This window comes from Gracilinanus agilis, chromosome 5 (genome assembly GCF_016433145.1).
Source record: "Gracilinanus agilis isolate LMUSP501 chromosome 5, AgileGrace, whole genome shotgun sequence".
Lineage (NCBI taxonomy): Eukaryota > Metazoa > Chordata > Mammalia > Didelphimorphia > Didelphidae > Gracilinanus > Gracilinanus agilis.
In genome coordinates, this window is record NC_058134.1 from 288,873,181 (window position 1) to 288,893,434 (window position 20,254).

Here is a 20,254-nt window from a genome sequence, read left to right on the forward strand (position 1 = left end):
CATAGAAGCTCTTTCTGTGACAGCAAAGATTAGAAATCGAGGGGACATCTAACAATTAGGGAGTGGCTGAACAAGTTGTAGCAAATGATTGTAATGGAATACTATTCTGCTATAAGAAATGATGAGTAGGATGGTTTCTGAAAAACCTGGGAAGATTTATATGAACTGATACAAAGTGAAGTGATCGGAATGAGGGGAACATTGTACACTCTAAGCAATACTGTATAATGATCAACTATGAATGACTTAGTTGATCTGATTTAGACAATGATCTAAGAGTTCTAAAGATCTTATGATGAAAAATGCTTTCCACCTTCAGAGAAAGAACTGATGGAATCTGAATACAGATTGAAGCATACAATTTTTTAAACTTTTTTTTGGTCTGTGTTTTCTTTTGCAACACAGCTAATATAGAAATATGTTTTTCGTGACTTCATATTTATAATCTATATCGAATTGCTTCCCTTCTCAAGAAGGGGGGGAGAGGAGGGAGAGAGGGAGAGAATTTGGAACTCCAAATTTTAAAAACAAATGTTAATTTTTTTACATGTAATTGAGAAAAAAATAAAACAAGAAGGGAAAAATGCTATAAAACAATGGGGGCAGACAGACAGAAATGGTTAGGTTAAGTAAATCCCAAATAAAAGAATTAGGGAAATAGTCTAGGCATAAGGAGGTGAGGCAGAGAAACTGGGAAGACAGAACTGTGGTGAATGGCATCTATGATGCTCATGGGTAAGAGGTGGTACAGCTAAGAGAAAATGAATAAGAGGCTGAGGGTCTGTGACCTGGAGAAAGTGAAGTCCATATCAGGAACTCCCTAGCCCCTGGTTTTGCGATATGGCTCCAGTTGGCAATCTAGTGAACCTGTAGACTCTTTCTCAGAATAATATTTTTAAATATATAAACTAAAATATCTAATAAGATTACAAAGGAGACTAATATCACATGTATTTTACATGCACACACACACATGCACACACACACACAGATATATAATCAAACAAGTCCATATACCCCAGGTTAAGAACCCCTGGAGAAGTCTACCCCATTTTAGCCAGTGTTGTCTTGATCTCTGAATCTGTGCCTCAGCAAGTTTCTCATTTCCCTCATTAGACTGGGAACCTCCTGAGGGCTAGTGCTGATTTTTTTCCTCATGCTAAGAACAAAGCTTGATTTTCAAAAGGACTCAGGATTGGGGAGGGGCAGGAGTAGCAAACAATAGGTGGAAAATATTATTTGAACTGGCTTTGGAAAATCATTCAAAACATGGGATTTATTTTGTGCTTCTGTAGACAGGCAACAGGGATAAGTTTGCCAGGGTGAACTCCTTCTTGAAGGAAAATGAAAAGCACTAAAATTCTATGACTCATTTATTCATTCGTCAAAGCTTTATTCATCACTATAGTTAGAAGATTGTTTGGAAACTAAATATTATATAGTTTAGGTAAGCTACAGATAGTCTTTGCCCTCACAGAACTTAGTCTAATATAGAGATAAAACCTCCAAACTGAGAATTCTGGCTCATGGTTGTTGTTTTGTTGTTTCTGTCATGTTTGGTTCTTCGTGACCCCATTTGAGGTTTTCTTGGCAGATAACTGGAGTGGTTTTCAACTTCCTTCTCCAGCTCATTTTACAGCTGAAGGAGTTCAACATTCCCCGAAAAAATCACTGAAGAGAGGCAAAACAAGGACTCATATCTATTGGCCTAGGTGTAATTACAAAAGTAATAATAGTAGTTCCCATTTCTACATCACTTTATAGTTTGCAAAGGAATTCTCTTACAATGGATCAGTGAAGTAGACATTCCAATGATTTAATGTTTGAATCTCCTAGTTCTAGCTTGGTGTCTTCTTTTATGGTAGGCACTTTATTATTTCATATCCTCAGACATGAAAAAGGCACAAGAAGGAACAATAAACAACAGAGAATCCTAGGATGATTACAATCAGTTGAGAGAGTCTAGAATATAAAACTCGCTGGGTAATTTTCAATAGGGATATGCATTTCACTACTTTATTTCTCTCCTCCCATTACCTGATCAATGCCAAGTGAGCTCTTTTCTTCCATTGGCTTCTCTGACTGTGGTTGGTCTATCATGACCCTTGCTTATGGCCACTGCTGCCGCCACAGTCGCTCCAGTGACTTCTCCTTTGCAGCTCATGTGTCTGGGAAGAAGGAAGACAATGGCTGCCTTTTGAAATCTCACAAGGAAAGAAGACACAAACAAGAGGAATGGGCCACCATTTAATAGCTGTGACTGAGCAACAATACATTTGGCCTCTTGGAATCTCAGTTTCCTCAAACTATAAGCATATATAATAGTACTCGTACAGGGGTACCTTACTGAACTGAGATGAGAACCATCCTGGAAGTCAGGGAGTCTTGGATTCAAGTCCTGCCCCTTGATACATACTGTGACCCAAGGAGAATCACTTAGCTTCTCTTAAATTACAGAGAAGATGCCCACCTACAAAGAATTTCCTCATCTGGGAGTTCATACTAATAATGAATGACTACCTCTGGGTCTTGAGAGCCTCTTCTGCCCTATGTATACCATTCACAGGCCATGGGTATGGTGTGAAATGGCTGACTAAATGATGGCCAAGCACTTTACAGACCAGAGATGCGAGAGATCTTATCACTTAGGGCAAGAACAATTTCCCTGCAATTAAATTCCCTGCGATCCAGTTAGGTGGGGCCACACTAATCAGAGGAGGGGTGAAGTTCTCATCATTGTTTTTAAGGAAGTCTTTTTCTTCTTCCTTCTCCCTCATCAGGATTAGAGGACTCCTCCTGCCAGGGACTGACCATCTTCATCATAATCAGTCCATCATGCCAACATTACTCTGCATTTCTTTAACTCTGTATGTGCTCGGTTCACACTGAAAATGTAATTCAGTATGTAGTTTTTACTTGTTTTCTGGGTCCCTTGTGTGTGTGTGTGTGTGTGTGTGTGTGTGTGTGTGTGTGTGTGTGTGATCTCCTCCATGTGTCTCCTTTCTCATCCCTCTGGATCTCTCCTTAAGTTCTAAAATAGGAGTCTAGAGAGGGAAGGAAAGGAAGAAGAGAATACAGAGCAAAGGGATAATATACAGTGGGTGGGTTAACATCCGGACAATGGTAACTAATAGGAATTGGAATGTAGATTCTGAAAGATTAAAGTGATTGAGGGGAGAGGACAGGGGAACATCAGTTTAATATGAATCATCAGAATGAATTGGCAGCCAAAAACTTCCTCTAAACCTTGCATTAGCAGAAGGACAGTATTAAGAACACTGTGCATGGAGCCTCTAGGAAGGGTCAATAATACTGCTTGCCCCAGGATATGCTGCTTCCTCTCCCCACCCCAAACACACATCCATCTGGCTCACATCCTGCACATCTATGGTCAAGAATTACTCCACTGAACTCAGCGTTGGTCATGCCACATCTGTGTGCCAGGCGTTCTGAGCACCACATTTTAGGAGGGACATTGACAAGTTGGAACACAGGCAGAGGAAAAGGACAAGGACCATGCCACATAAGAATCCCCTGAAGGAACTGGGAATGTCTGTCCTGAAAAGAGAGGATTGGGGAGCGAGTGCATGATAGGGCTTCTCTGAGTATCGGAAGGATATCACGTGGGAGAGACACTGGTCTTGTTCTGCCTAGTTCCAGAAGGCAGAACCAGCAACATTGAATGAAGCTTGAAGGAAAAACTTCCCTTTAATTAGAGCTGTCGAAAAGTGGAATTTTTTAAGTCTCAGAAAGTGATAAATTCCTCTTCAGGGCTTGGAATATTACTCACTTGGAATGTTGTAGAGGGGATTCCTGTTCAGATGCAGGTTGGATGACATGACTTTGAAGGTCTTTTCCAACTTGGAGATTTTGTAAGTTGATAATAGGCACAGATAGTTAGAAGCAGAGTTGACATTCAAGTCTATGTCTCCTGACTTCAATCCCAGTGTCTTTTCTACTACACAGGTGTTTTTTTTTTAAAAAAAAAACAACACAACACTAAATTTATTTATACTAATCCATTTGTGCCCCTCATTTATAATGAATTTAGTTTCACTAACACACCTTACATACAAAAGAAGAGGTTCAACAATTAACAGGATCATAGATTTCGAGTTGAAAAGGATCTCAGAGGCTATCTAGTCTAACTCTTACATTTTACAGATGGAGAAACTGAGGACAGGGGGATTAAGTGACTTGGCCAAGGTGACACAGGTAGTATTTGAACCCATAACTGCTGCTCTAGAGTCCCTCCTCTTCCAATATACCACACTGATTCCTCTCCATCTCACCCATTTTTTCTTCTCATTTCCCCTTTTCCCCTTTGAATTTTGCCCCAGAGCCCATCTTTCCATCCCATCTTACAGGGACTGACCCTAAGAAGGGTAACTTTATTCATTTGCTTTCTAAGGGAAACCCAGGAAGACTGGAGAACAAAGGAAATCTTAGAAAGGCATCAAGAAGCAGTTACCATCTCTGCATATTCATTCATTCATTCATTCATTCATTCATTCATTCATTCATTCATGAAACCTATTTTAAACATCCTGCAGTGCAGGATGTTCCAGGGCATTGTGGATCATACAGAACCAATATGGTGTAATGTAAAGAATACTGGACTTTCAGAGTAATGTTAAAGGATGGGGTTAAATTTAGATCCTACCTTTGCTACTGGATCATCTGTAAAATGCGGAGCAATAATATCTATACTCTCTACTGCAAAGGTTTGTTGTAAGGAAAATATTGTAAACCTAAAAGAAAAATTCCAGAAATTTTTATTTTAATTTATTTATTAATCAATAAATTTACTTTAATTTATTCCTCCGAGTCTTGGTTTTCTCCTGAGCGATCTGGCTGCGTCTGTTGGGTCTAGTGGAAGGTGTTCTAGCCCTAGGGAGGAGGGGGAACTTGACTGGAGGAAATGCCAGTAGAGTTGAAAGGATTCTATTAGGAGAGAGATGAAATCTCTTTGAGAGGGAACCCAGAGATCTCAGAAAAGTTCAAACGAGGAGGAGGCCTAGCTAAGAAAATAAATCCTGGAGATCTTTGGGGGATAACTCTTCTAATCCCTAATTAGGGAGTACAGATAAATTGCAAATTAGACCACTGCAGCTTGCAAGAACAGCACTTCCAGTAGTAGATTGGATGGGCTTTGTTGGTATAAAGGCTTTGGTTATCAGCAAATTGCCGATTACCCCCTGGCTCACAGGGAGGAGAGGAGATAGGGGAGAGACGCCCTTTTCCGGCTGTCCTGGTCTTGATTGGGATATAAGGAGATAGATAGGCCAGCTGGCCCATTAGTACGACTAGTTCTTAGCTCTCTTGGTTTCTGATCTTTTTCTGCTCCACACTCTCCATTCTTCCTTGCACCATGAGTCGGCAGCTGGGGCTGAAGTCTGGCGGTGAGAAGGGTGACTTCAGCGGATACTCTGCGATTTTGCCACGGAGAGTAGGGGGCAGTGCGTCATCCTATCGGGCAGGGGGACAACTAGGGGCTGCAACTAGTTTTGGCAGCCGGAGTCTCTACAGCCTAGTGGGCAGTCGTCGCATGTCTCTCAATATGCCTGGGGGTATCCGGACAGGGGGGTACGGCTTTGGGCATGGAGCAACCCGAGCCACTGGCTTTGCAGGGAGTATCTTTGGCAATGTGGCTCTGGGTGCTGTGTGCCCATCATTGTGCCCACCGGGGGGCATACACCAGGTGACCATCAACAAGAGCCTCTTGGCTCCCCTCAATGTGGAGCTGGACCCTGAGATCCAGAAAGTGAGGACCCAGGAGCGGGAGCAGATCAAGGCTCTCAACAACAAATTTGCCTCTTTCATCGACAAGGTGAGCCTGCTAAATCTCCAGGGGGAGGCGGGTGAAGGGGGGTTGGGGAAATGGGCACTTATTCCTGCTACCGAAGAGGATTTTCAGTAGGATTGAGGTTAGACAACAGAAGGGACTTCCTGACCTCAAGTCAGAGCAGAAATGAATCAAGGTGAGATAATCAAATTGATTTTCCAAAATTCCTAGGTAGGGTAGATGGAGGCTAGCCCTCCCTTGAAAAGCGAGTTGGGGATGAAATAACTTCAAAAAACAACCCCCCAGGCCCCAATTATAAGCCTTACTTTCCCTCTTAGATCAGCTATTACGTATGCATTCCAAGGCGGCAGAACTATAAGGACTAAGCAATTGGGGTTAAGTGAATCGGTCAGGGTCACACAGCTAGGAGGTCTCTCATCTCTAGGTCTGGCTTCTATTCACTCTATCCACCTAGCATCAATGAAGTGACCGTGTAAGGGATGTGGGTTTCTGGAGGGCTTGCTAGCTGAAGGCTAGAAGGGCCAGTCGTAATCACAGGAAATTGAAGTGCTGAATTGTAAGAAAGATTGAGGAATTCCTAATTGAAATGGTTTGGGGATCATTACATCGGGTGTTCTATCTGAGGGGCTTCTATTGAATATTGCTCTTCAGTGACCTTTCAACAATTAATCAGGAAGTACCTCTAGGAAAGAGAATTGGACTTGTAGTCCGAAGGTCAGGGTTTTATAAGCTCTTTGACCTTGGGCACACTTTCGTGATTTTGCAAAATGGAGAGAAGACTTGTGTCATGCACCTCTCTGGGCTCTCTTTAGGATCAAGTGAGACAATATATCACATAGAAAATTTCTGGATGTTGCTTTAATTATCTGTGAAACTTTTGTCCATAGAGTGTATTTTTAAAAAAAATAAGGACAGAGGAAGGGAAAATGGACAAAGTAAGTTCTGAATGTTGTTCTCAGCCCTGTGACCCTGCTTTTGCACACACAGAATTGTCATATTGGTATTCAGCCTGTGATCTTTAAGTAACTTCCTGTTGGGTTCTAGGTAAGGTTCCTAGAACAGCAGAACCAGGTTCTGGAGACCAAGTGGGACCTCCTGCAGCAGCTGGACCTGAGTAACTGCAAGAAGAACTTAGAACCCATCTTTGAGGGATACATTGGCAACCTGAAGAGGCAGATGGATGCCCTGTCAGGAGACAAATTGAGGCTGGACTCAGAGCTGAGGAGCATGAGGGATCTGGTGGAGGATTTCAAGAAGAGGTGAGGAGTGGGTGGATGACAGAGTGGAATTTTCCCCAAATGGCAATACAACATCCACCAACATATTTCTGGGGCATCTTGACTTGGAAGGGGGAAAAAGAGAATAAAAACAGTAGGGGAAGAGAGGAAAGAGAAAGACATGCTTAGGTCTTGGCTGATGACCTTCTTAGGATAGCCAAGCTAGTTTATTGGCTGGGCACCGATTCCATTTAGCCAACATTTATTTAATTAATTTGTTTTTGTTTCTGATGAACTTTAATATTCATTCTCTCCAACTGCCTAGATTAATCCCTGTATACCAGAAAGCTATCTCTTAAAACAAAAAGAATTTGGCTTCAGACACTTCCCAGCTGTGTGACCTTGGGCAAGTCACTTGACCCCCATTGCCTACCCTTACCACTCTTCCACCAAGGAACTAATACACAGAAGTTAAGGGTTTAAAAATATAAAAAAAAATTTTTTAAAGAGAAAGAGCAGGTAAAAAATCCAGCAAAATTGATCAATGCATAAAAAAAAATCTGACATTTTAGGCAAATTCCACCTTCGTGCTCTCTTTCTTACTCCACCTCCTACCCCCAAGTCATGGGTCTCTGCAAAGAAGTCTAAGGAGGTGCCTTCTCATATCTCATCTTTGGGTCTAGTCCTTTACAACTTTGTAACATGAATTGTTTATTGTTTTATGGTTGTTTTTTTCTTTCTCTTCACACTGTTGTAGGCACTGAATATGTCATTTTTCTGGCTTTGCATCAGTTCATTTAAGTCTTTCATTGCTTCTCTTCATTCCCCACAGCTGTAATTTCTTACAATACAGTAACATATCATTCCATTGATATCACAATTTTTAAAAACCACTTTCCAATTGTTAAACATTTACTTTATTTTCAGGGATTTTTTAAACCATAAAAAGAGCTGCTATAAATATTTTGGTGTCTATAAAGTCTTTCTTTCTGTGAATGACCTCCTTGGGATATATGCCTCACAGTGAAATTTTTTGGTCAAAAAATATCGACTTGTTAGTGACTTTATGTAATTCCAAGCTCATTTCAAGAATGGTTACACTCATCTGTAGGAACATCATCGATGCATTAGTACCTCAAACATATTTTAGAATGCATACTGTATGCCAGGCACTGTGCTAGATGCAAATGAGATCCAGTTCCTAATCTCAAGAAAACATGTACCCAGAGAAATCTGTTATAAGATAGAACATAATAGGATAAGAAAGAGATTCAGCTTAGTGCTAAGAAAAAAAAATGAGAGATAGTGTTTCAATGGCAGTCAAGACATACACACACACACTCATTAATGTGATGCGATTAGGTTGTCTGAACCTGCCCCTGAGAAGCTTGTCGGGAGGGGAGCTAAATGCATCCATTGTCTCTTTCTGTTGGCAGGTATGAAGTAGAGATTAACAGACGCACAGCGGCAGAGAATGAATTTGTCCTTCTCAAAAAGGTGAGGACAATAGAAGGTCCCAGGTACCATGTAGTTTCCTGGGAAGAATTGAGTTTGGAGTAAGAGCTCTGGACACTTATTTATTAACTCTATGAATGTCTCTCACTTCTTTGGGCCTGGATTTCCTTAAATGCAAAGTAAAAGAGTTAGAACAAACTCTATAAAATTCTATGATTCATTAAACTCAAATGAGACAATATTTGTTCATCGCTTAGCACAGCACCCGGCACTTAACTGTATGTCCATCCCAGGTCCTTAGGCAATGCTGGGTTTGGAACTCAAGGGAGGAAGAAGGCGGGAGAGACCTACTCCTTGCCTCAGAGGTGTTCTCAGTTTGTTGGGGAAGATGATGTTTAGAAACATTTGGAGCACAGATAAACATGTGAAATGAAAAGAACTCTAGTTTGGAGATCAAAAAACTGAGCTTTCTATAAGACTTCAGGAAAACCATGTAACATCTCTTGGCTTGTTTCCGAGGTTCCAACATGGAGAGAACAAGGCTTATTTTTATTTTTTCCCTTCTCAGGAAGATACTTTTAAGCTTTAAAAATCGGAGACTTAAAAAAATCCCTTACCTTTCAGAATCAATAACTATGTATTGGTTCCAAGGCAGAGGAGGTGTAAGGCTAGGCAATGGGGGTTAAAGGTTAACTTGCCCAGGGTCACACAGCTAGGAAATACCTGAGACCACATTTGAACTCAGGACCTCCCATCTCTAGACCACTAAGCCATAGCTGCCCCCCAAGAATCAGAGTTTTTAGAAACAGTGCCACATTGATATAAGTTGTAATGATCAACTTACCTTTTTTGTGGGTGGTATAATATTGAAGATTAAAGGGATGATAATAGATCATATTTCTGTAGTTTAAGACTTCCTGATTGCTTTCCCCACAATGGCCATGTGAGATAATTAGGGCCAGATTTATTATTCCCATTCTGTAGAAGAGGTCACTAAGACACAGAGAACCTTAGTGCCCACCCCCCAAGGTCATACAGATGAATATCACTCTGAGACTTCAACCAGGGCACTGAGTCTGGTGTCTTTCTATATCACAAAGAAGCAAACCAGCTCTGGGGCCAAGAAAATGGAAACTGTGGGAATGTGAGACGTGGTAACCTTGTGTGGTTCTCCATAGGATGCTGATGCTGCCTATACTATCAAGGTAGAGCTACAGGCCAAGGTCGAATCTCTGGACAAGGAAATCAAGTTCTTGAAATGCATGTATGAGGCGGTAAGGACCCATGCTGAAATGCGTTACCTCCCTAGACTGGTTGCCTCTGTCCAATTGGGGACTGAGGTTGTTGGTAGGACTGAGGTAGCTGTCATTCCCCTGAAAAGTAAGCTAGAGCAGAAGATTTTCTTCGATATAAAGTGAGGGAAAGGCTTCCCAGTCAGGACCATAACTTAGATAGGGACACAAGAGGGTGCCATATTTAAAAGATGCTGACAGTCCTTTAAATCCATCTGCAACACAGAAACAACAGAATTTAGTACTTCAGTTAGATGAATTAGTTAAAACATGAGGCTACCAAATAGCAACCTGGGTAAGCTACTTCCCTGCTCCTTGGAGCTAGGATTACTTGAGGCAGTATCCCCTCTACTCCATTCAACTTAGTCCTCACCTCATATCACTTGCACCAAAGGAGATTTGTGGTACTTACCCTTGGTGCAAAACTTCCTGCAAATCCATTTGGCTCAAGAAGGCTACCTTTTTTAGAGGCAGGGAGATGAAGTCTATTATTTCCCATCAGTTATGGGATTCTTAGATTCTGAAAAACTCTAGGAAATGTATTCTTCTCTTTCATTTGCATATCTGATGGATTCTCCTGGCATTTCTTTATTTTCAATGAGATTTTCCCTTTCCATAGAATGATAGCATTGAGAACTGTAAAGGAGCTTCCCAAATTGAGGAATGACTAAACAAATGAGATTGTGATGGAATACTACTGTGCCATAAGAGACAATGAGCAGATTAATTTAAAAAAAACTTGGAAAGAATTATAAGAGATAATGAAGACTGAAACAAGTAGAACCAACAGAACAATTTATACATCTACACATTTACTATTTTAAGAATAACTTGTGAATGTTCATCTCCAGAGAATGACATAACCTATATATACATAGGTTTGCTGGATGATGCCTTCTTTGGTTGTGGAGAGGAGAAGGAAGGGTTGAGGTACCTAGAAAAAAATTCTATAAATACATATAATATATATAAATATAAAATATAAATAAAAAAGAAAGGAGCTTCCTATCTAATGAGGTCCTCTCTACAGAGTTTTGAACCCTATCATAGGTCCCAGCTTTGAACTCATCTCCATTTCACCCCAAGCTCTACAGAGAATATACCAATGAATATACCTGAGGAGAGAGAGATCTAAGACTGTCTTCTTCCTGCCCCCACAGGAGATTGCCCAGATCCAGACCCATGCCAGTGAAACCTCCGTCATCCTATCCATGAACAACAACCGTAACCTAGACCTAGATGGCATCATTGATGAGGTCCGCAATCACTATGAGGAGATTGCTCTAAAGAGTAAATCGGATGCTGAAGGCTTGTACCAGAGCAAAGTAAGTGATGGGCAGTGCCACCTGACAAACTCAGAACAAGAAAGAAACAGGCATTGGACATTCAGAGAACGAGGGATTACCTCTAGTTGGAGGTTTGAAGTGGAGGATATCAAGGAAGGCTTCCTAAAGGAAGTGATGCTATAGCTGGGCTTTGAAGGAAGAGAAGGATTTCAGTAGGTAGAGATGTAGAAGTACCTTCTGGGCATGGGAGATCCACTATGTGAATGCATAGAGGACAGGACAACATGAAGGATCCACTTGGGGTCCAGATCTGCTGGAATAACAAAACAAATCTAGAAAGGCAGAGTGGAACAGACTTCAGACAGCCCTGAATGCCAAAGGAAGGAGTTTGTGTTTTATCCAATAGTCAAGAAGACATCAGAGGTAGAGCCCCATTAATCCTGTAAAGTACTGATCTGAGAGCTGTACAAAGAGAATGCCATGGATCCAGACCCAGAGAGTAAGAAGAAAATAGCTCTCTGTCCTTTCCTGGCTTGTCTTGACACTTTTATGTCTTTTTGGACATCTGTGTGGAAGATCATGTGAGCTACCCTTAACCCTTTAATATTGATTCTTCCTGCCCCATCCCCCTTTGTTATTTGATTGTAAATCTAAGTCATACTGTATGGACAACTATGCCCAACATAGAAAGATGTCACGATAAAATTATCAAAACAAGTCAGGAAAGGCTAGCAGGGTGTTTGTTATTATGTTTGTTACCTCCATGACCTTGGGCAAGTTACTGGGTCTCAGTGTCCTCATCTGTAAAATGAGGAGTTCAGACTAAACTACACTGAGGCTTTATCCTCCCTCACCTGCAACATATTGGAGGAGCCTGAGCAGGGCCAGGTGTGTGGGGTGAAACAGGCTCATGCCCTTTCTTATTGGCTTTTATTTCTTGAACACCAGATACAGGAACTGCAGCTGTCTGCCAGCCGGCATGGTGATGATCTCAAACATACCAAAAATGAGATCTCGGAGCTGAACCGTCTCATCCAGAGGCTTCGCTGTGAGATTGGCAATGTGAAAAAGCAGGTGGGATGAAACTTCCTTCTGCCATCTTAAGGAACAAAATTAGAGATGGAATTGGAGTTCTTGGGGTTGAGGATTTGAGTCTCAGTTTAGTGTCCCTACACTTATTGCTCCCAGAGTCCATACTTTGGCATTCTAGATTTCCCAATCCAAAATCACTGCTTCACTCTGATAATCTTGTTCCTTGTCCTTGTCCACACAGGTGTCCCTAACTACATGGTCCTTCATCCCCTGACCCAGAGGTGTGCAGGAAAATGGCTAACAACCCACTTCCTTCCCAAATTAAATTCAAATACTTTTAAGCTTAATTTACATTATGAACAGTTTCTCCATCATTTAATTCTAGATAATCAAAATAATAAATCAAGTCCTTTTCTGAAGTGCAAATGCTTACATTGAAAATTAAACAATAGACTTGTGAGATCCCGATTGAGCAGATATTGATTGAGCTCACACCTTCCTCTGCTCATCCCTTTCCCTCATTTATTTCCTGTGCCCTCTCCAGATGTCCCTCCCTCCTCCAGGAAGAACTGCTTGATCCCTTCACTAGCCTCCTACTTCCAATCCCAGAGCTACCTTTAGGGAACTCTGATTGCCTCTCTAGAGTAAATCCCTTTAGAATAGGAGTCTCTTGAATGTTAGGGCCATGTTTCTCCTTTGTTTGAAATTGCAGGACAGGGTTCTGCATGATGTGGATGTGTGTGTGTGAATGCTAACCTATATTGGCCATATATGAGTAGATTCATTGGATCTCTATCTCCAGGGCTTATCTCACTTCCTGACACATAGGTTGGGCTTAATCAATAGTTGCTGACTAATCGATGACACTATTGGGTTATCCTTTATCACAATTATATTCTTGTCCTCCTCTTATCTCAACATATATAATAGAAAGAGCACTCAACTTGGAATGAAACCTGAATTTAAAACTGGGTTCTCTAGCTTCTTGCCTTTGTGACCTAGGGAAAGTCAGTTAATTTCTGTGAATAATAATAAGCTAGTATTTGTAGCATTGTACGAGATCCTCACAACAACCCTGTGAAGTGCTATTATTAGTTCCATTCTACAGATGAGGAAACTGACAATAAGTGTCTGAGGTTGCACTTGAACTCGGATCTTCCTGACTCTAAGTCTAGAATTCTAGATACCCACCTATGTTTAGCGCCTCAGTTTCCTCATGTGTAAAAAGAGAATGCTAATACTTGTACTTTCTATCTCAGGAGGTGGCTATAAAAATGAAAGCATTATTTTTAAAGACAAAAACATTTTTTTATACTGCAGCTAATCATTTCCTCATATTCCACCTTCCAACCATCTATAATAGAATCCCCGGGTAGTTACAAAGAAAAATATTCTACAACCTATCAATCAACAACTCTGTCTTTTAGTTTATGTAAAATTCGGTACTCATAATTATCCATTCCCCATCTTCCATCTCTAGCGAGAGGAGGGAAGTGTATTCCATACTTTGGACCAAGGGTCCATGGTTAGATTTCAGAGGGGTCCATGAATTTGGAAGGGAAAAATTGCATCTTTATTTTTGCTAACTTCAAATGTAAATGTAAAAACTGTAATGTAAAACATTTAAAAAATTCTTCAGATATTTTAAGATGGATCTGTAGGCATCCAGAGGCTTTAACAGGCTTCCAGAGTGATCTAGGACACAAAAAAGAGGTTAAGACCCCTGTTCTGGGCCATATTGATCATATTATAACTTCCTCCTTTAAATTGTATACTCCTTGAGGGGAATGTTTTCCCCTTCTCTTTTTATTCTAAGTGATTAGCACAGTGTCTGATACATTTTTTGTTGTTCAGTTGTTTTTAGTCATGTCAGACTCTTCATGACTTCATTTGGAGCTTTCTTGGCAAAGATATTGGATTTCACAGATGAGGAAACTGAGGCAAAGAGGGTTAAGTGATTTATCAGAGCCACACAGCTAATAAGTGTCTGAGGTCAAATTTGAACTCAGGGAAGTTAGTCTTCCTGACTCCAGCTGGATACTCTATCCACCATACCACTTAGGTACAGTGCACACTGTAGGTGCTTAATAAATACTGATTGTTTCTTGATTGATTATATTTAATCTAAATCAAGTTGTCCTTTAAAGTTGTTTTCATTTACGTTGTTGTCATTGTGTATATTGTCTCCCTGGTTCTTCTTTCTTCTCTTTGCATCACTTCATAGAAGGAAGGATAGCATTTTATAAGGCTTGAAATGATAGAGAAATGTGTTAATACTTCAGCTTTAAAATACTGATTCTATAATTAACTGCCTCCTCTTTACCCCACAGTGCTCCAACTTGGAGACAGCCATTGCAGATGCTGAGCAGAGGGGTGATTGTGCCCTAAAAGATGCCAAGGCTAAGATGGATGAGCTGGAAAGTGCCCTGCATGGTGCCAAGGAAGAGCTGGCCCGCCTGCTAAGGGACTACCAGGAGCTGATGAGCACCAAACTTGCCTTGGATGTGGAGATTGCTACCTATAGGAAGCTCCTGGAGGGAGAGGAGTGCAGGTGAGGTGGGGTAGAATGAGTGAGATTAGCAGCGGTTCCCAAACTTTTTTGGCCTACCGCCCCCTTTCCAGAAAAAATATTACTTGGCCCCCTGGAAATTAATTTTTAACATTTTAATAGCAATTAATAGGAAAGATAAATGCATCTGTGGCCATCACTGCCTCCCTGGATCGCTGCAGCACCCACCAGGGGGTTGTAGCGCCCACTTTGGGAATCACTGGACTAAGGTCTTTTGGTTCTTTTGTTGCCCACTTATTGGTATAGCTGAGTGTAAGGCATGGGAACAAGAGGACAAGATCCTTTAAGGTAATGCAGTGAAAAGAGGAAGGAAGGAAGGAAGGAAGGAAGGAAGGAAGGAAGGAAGGAGAAAGAGGAAGGGGGAAAAGGATGGAAAGGAGGAAGGGAAGAAGGTAGAAAGGAGAGAAAGGGGAAGAAGGTAAAAAGGGAAATTGGGGAGGAAAGAAGGGAAGAATGAAAAAAGAAGAGTAGAGAAGGAAAGAGAAAAGGAGGAATTTTGGCTCATGGCCTAAACAGTAGTATTCTGGACTCCCTCTGGATCTTTCTGAAAGTATTATGACCACAAATTTGAACAAAACCTGTCTAGACATTTCTAGAATTTTACAAGGTTCTTATTTTCTCTCTTACAGGATGTCTGGTGAGAATCCATCCTCTGTGAGCATCTGTAAGTGTGATTAAAAGATCTATGGGGTTTAGGGTTCAATATAAGACATTATTTCCATGTTTGACACTGGAGATCCAAAGATGAAATTAGACAGATATGCTGTCCTAACAGAGTCTAGGAGGCTTGGAATAATTTTCTTTCTTCTTGTTTCTTAGCTGGATTGAGTGTAGATTGCTTGCCTCCTCAAGTTTCTCTGAAAAAAAAAAAAACTCTTTGTAAATTGTAAAGCTCCCAAAGAGGGTGAGCTTTTGTCAATGTTGTTTTAAATCATCTGGGATTTTGTGAACTTGGACACCCCTGCCTGCCAGTGATGCAATTTCTGTGGCTAAGGGAAAAGATCATCATGAGTCGTGGCTGATATCCACCACCCTCTGGTGGTGAGCTAGGTCCACAGTCTGCCATTGAATCCTTCCCCAAATCCCATCCAATCTAGGAGGGCCTGTCAGAACTTGAACTCCACTGGCAAGGCCTCAGGGTCAACTGTGCCACACACACCATAATGAAGGATGAGAGTAAGTTTCTTTTTTCCCCCCCTTGGACTTTTATTGGTGTGGGTAATTCCCAGTGATGAAACTCCCTCTACCAATGCAGATCAGCAATTACTTGTACAACTCATAATTATAGAGAATTGCCTAAGGGCACTGAGCTGTTCAAAGAAGAAAGGAAACAAGCATTTATTAAAGGTGTTTATTATACCAGACACTATGCTAAGCATTTTGTAAATATCTCATTGGGTTCTCACAGCAACCCAAAGAGAGGGATGTTATTATTATCCCCATTTTACAGTTGAGGAGCAGGCAGAGGTGAAATGATAGCCAGGATCAAGAAGCTAGCAAGTGGCTGAAGCTGGATTTAAATTAAAATCTTCCTGATTCTAGGTCCAGTGCTCTATCTACTGCATCACCTACCTTGCCCAGAGTAACATAGCCAGTATGCCAGAAGCAGGATTTGAATTTAGATCTTTTGGCTCTGAGGCCAGTTTTCTCTCTTCATCCTATGATGCTACTTGTTTTTTATTGTTCTCATCACTGCTATATCATTAATGTCATATTTTGATGGGATTTAATTAGCAATAGTCCCAGAACAAGTTGTTATTCTGTTATAATAATAACATTTATATTTAACATTTTGAGCCTTACTGTAAAGGTAGATACAGACTATTTCTTATTGAAAAATTGGAATATAGCCTTACATTCTACAGACTCAGTGAAAGCACCCTTGAGACAGCTACAGTAAATGATGGAACGACAAGGATAACTTGTATCTTATCTTGTCTCCATCCATTTTTAATTTCTTCCTATAAGTCTTTATATTTCAAAAGTCTTTCTTTTTCTACTATTTTCTACTATTATTCCATTTAGTTTGGAGATTGAGTCTTCAATATGGTAACTCTATTAGAATCTTTATTCCCAAATTTTAATAGATCAAATATATCCAGGAGGTTGAGGGCATCAGTTCTGTTTGTAATGATGTTCTATTTTCAGCAAATTTATCCAGACATTTCAAAGTTTCTATCTAAACAGAAATAAAATTCTATTTAGATTCTATCTAATCTAATAGTTACTATCTATACTATATCATCTATGACTTTATAAAGAATAGTGAGCATCTACTTATAGAATTTCAGCCACCTGACTGGATCTTTTTAGACATCTTGTGGGAGCTAAATGTTTTCAACCTTCATGACAAGTTGAACTTTCTACCACTTCACTGAAAAATCTGTAATTTCTTTTTTTTTAAACCCTTACCTTCCATCTTGGAGTCAATACTGTGTACTGGCTCCAAGGCAGAAGAGTGGTAAGGGTAGGCAATGGGGGTCAAGTGACTTGCCCAGGATCACACAGCTGGGAAGTGTCTGAGGCCAGATTTGAACCTAGGACCTCCCAAGTCTAGGCCTGGCTTCTCAATCCACTGAGCTACCCAGCTGCCCCCCAAAATCTGTAATTTCTGATGAGAGTCACTTGTTTTCGAATAACTCTCATAAATCTCTCCATTTTTTGTAAACTCTAAGATTATATGAAAATTCTACTTATATCTTTTCTTTTTTATTCAAAGACATTTTATTTTCCCAATTACATGTAATAATAATTTTCTACATGTTTTCCATAATTATGAGATCCAAATTGTCTCCCTCCCTCCCTTTCCTTCCCACTCCCAGGCTACTCACCCTTTTGATGAAGTTCAGAAAGAAATGGTCTAGGAGCCAATCACCATTCTCAGAAGAGTAGTTTTATATTTTGATTGCATATGCATATATGTATATATATTTATACATATATATATACACACTGCTTATATATTGATAAATGTATTTATTCATCTCTATAATTTTTATATTTCTTTCATGTTCAATGGACTAGTTAATGTTCTATGGACTATTAAATGAATGGATTCAATAATTGCTTGATACAATTACATAAAATATTAAGCTGTAATTTGATCCTCAATAGGGCTCACTGAAAACACCACTGACATGACTCTATCAATCAACATTTATTAAGCTCCTACTACATACCCAGCTCTGTGATAAGAGGCAAATGATAGTCCTTGCCCTCAAGAGGCTTACAGTCTAGAGGGGTCTTGTATGATCTACATTGATCACTAAGTCTTGGTTCCTTAAGGATAATCTTTTTTACAATTTCCAGAAGCAGTGACCTGGTCCTGAATTGCCAGGATAGCTTTATCCTGTTTGTGTTTCCACAAACAAATCTGCCTAACTTAATCATTTATTTGACTTAAAAAATTAATATATGGTTGGATAGGGCAGCAGGGTGGTGTAGTGGATAGAACACTAGGCTTGGAAACAGAAAGACTCATTTATGACCTCAGACACATAGTAGCTATGTGGCCTTGGGCTACTAACTTAACCATATTTGCCTCAGTTTCTTCATCTGTAAAATGAACTGGAGAAGGAAATGGTAAACTATCACATTATGTCTGCCAAGAAAATCTCAGATAGGGTCACCAAGAGTTGGACATGACTGAACAGCAATAAAATAATTGTAAATGAGCTTATTTGGTTGTTGGCCTTGGTGGACCTTTTGATTCCACTTAATCATTGCTATGTGGCTGCTATCACTCTCATTTCGATGATGATGATGATGATGATGATAGTTTCTAAAAAAGTTCCAGAGGGGCATCTAGGTAGTACAGTACATAGAGCACCAGGCCTGGAGTTAGGAGGACCTACATTCAAATCTGATTTCTGACACTTCTAGATGTGTCAGCCTGGGCAAGTCACTTAACCTTGACTGCCTAGTCCTAGCTGCTCTTCTTCCTTAGAAGTGCTGCAAAGAAAGAAGGTAAAGGTTTAAAAAAGTTCCAGAGCAGAGAACTTTCCATTATTTCCGGATATTTATGGTTAAGAACTTCACTTCTAGTCAAAACCCCTTTGGATTTTGCAAAGGAAACTCATTCTCTTATGGGAATAAAAATTAATAGGCTTGCTTTTGTGTTCTACCTTTTGGTAGCCTACCTAGCATCCCATCTTGGTTTTGTTGTCTGGCATACAGTCCCCCTATAACCACTGACCTTTTTTTCCCTCCTGCTTTTGTCTCCACAGCTGTGATCAGTAGTAGCAGTGGGAGTAGCTATGGCTACCGACCCAATTCAATCAGTTCCAGCTATGGCAGTGGCATTAGGCCAAGTACCTCCAGCAGTGCCCGAAGTGTTGATACCAAGACCAAAGGGGCAGGAGTGGGTGACCTCAAGGATTCCTTGACCAAGACCTCTGCAGCCAGCTCCCCAGCCAAGAAAACTACCCGATAAGCTTTCTCACCCCATTCACCATGGCACCATGGAAGAAGGTGGTTTTTGCCCATTGCCTGAAGATGACACTGACCCTGATTGCTGCTGCCCTAAAATACCCACAATTTCTACGTCTCTAGAGTGTTTAGAACGAACTCTGGTCACTCCTCATTGTGGTCTAGCTTGATTCCAAATTATTATTGATACAAATATCTCCCCTGAGTAATGCTTGATTTTTCTGCTTTTTACTCCTTTGAAGATTTCAGTCCTAAAGTATATTTTAAAAGTAAAAACTATAATTACATCTTCTGTCCTAAGGAAGATTTGAAGAAGAGAGATGCTTAGGAAAAGAGGGAGAACAGGTGAACCTCGGCAAATGTTTAGTAAGAGAAGTAATGTCTCTTCCCAGCATGAAGAAGAAAGCAGTGGGGTAATGGGAGAAAAGTTGGATAGCTTTCTGACTCCTCATGGGTCAAGTCCTCATGGGACAATTTTATTATTGGTTGCAAAGGGCTGTGATTTCTCAGCCCATCAGAAATACCCATTGCCAAAAGAGCTTGGGGGGGTTTTATTTTTTTAAAATATTATCCCTTCCTCATAAAACAAAGTGAATAGAAAGCTGATCATCATCCTCAGCAACTTTAGCAAAACTCAGTTGGTTAGGTCATCTCGGGGTCTTTGGGTCTGTGATTTTTGCCCATTGATCTCTCTGGGGGCATGCCCCTCAGCAGTCCCTAATCTCTCAATGCTTTTCTTTGCTTCTAGAGAAAACCATGAGCTATGTTCAGTGGATAGAATTTGCTCCCTAGGCCACTGGGTGGTAATGCCCAAATCTCAGCAGCCTTAGCTCTTTGTGTAAATAACTAGCATGCTATGTAGTCCTTTGCTTATTGTCAATGACTTGAAGTTATATCTGCTGTATATCAAATAAACTGCACTAGAGTAACTTCAGTGGAGTTCTCCGTTTTCCATTAGTCCCATTTTCCAGCAAACTCTCCCAATAATAATGAGATTAATCCCTCATTTATGAAGGCTTAGAAGTTTACAAAATTCTTCCCTACAAAAACCCCGTAAAATTGGAAGAGAAGCTATTATCTCAGGCTGACAGATAAGAAAAGTAGGATTATGAGAAATTATGAGATTTATCCCAAGTTGTGGAGGTGAATGTTAGAGGTGGCCTAAAGTG

The 20,254-nt window shown here is 40.5% G+C and overlaps 1 protein-coding gene across 2 annotated transcripts; it reads left to right on the forward strand.

The window, feature by feature from the left end:
* The first annotated feature begins 5,371 nt into the window (after positions 1–5,371).
* KRT74 (keratin 74) lies at positions 5,372–19,089 on the forward strand. 2 transcript variants are annotated; one of them, XM_044678814.1, is made up of 9 exons: positions 5,372–5,830; positions 6,851–7,065; positions 8,460–8,520; positions 9,657–9,752; positions 10,931–11,095; positions 12,005–12,130; positions 14,419–14,639; positions 15,287–15,321; positions 18,884–19,089. In XM_044678814.1, the coding sequence occupies exons 1-9, from the start codon at positions 5,372–5,374 to the stop codon at positions 19,087–19,089; spliced, it is 1,584 nt and encodes a 527-aa protein (XP_044534749.1). The 2 variants fall into 2 exon arrangements, with proteins under 2 accessions (XP_044534749.1, XP_044534750.1); XM_044678815.1 differs by lacking the exon at positions 12,005–12,130.
* Positions 19,090–20,254: the final 1,165 nt, after the last annotated feature.

Coding starts and splice junctions, on each gene's coding strand:
- KRT74 (XM_044678814.1), top strand. CDS start 5,372: ATGAGTCGGCAGCTGGGGCTGAAGTCTGGCGGTGAGAAGGGTGACTTC. Junction 7,066..8,459: donor GTGGAGGATTTCAAGAAGAG/GTGAGGAGTGGG, acceptor TTCTGTTGGCAG/GTATGAAGTAGAGATTAACA. Junction 14,640..15,286: donor CTGGAGGGAGAGGAGTGCAG/GTGAGGTGGGGT, acceptor TCTCTCTTACAG/GATGTCTGGTGAGAATCCAT.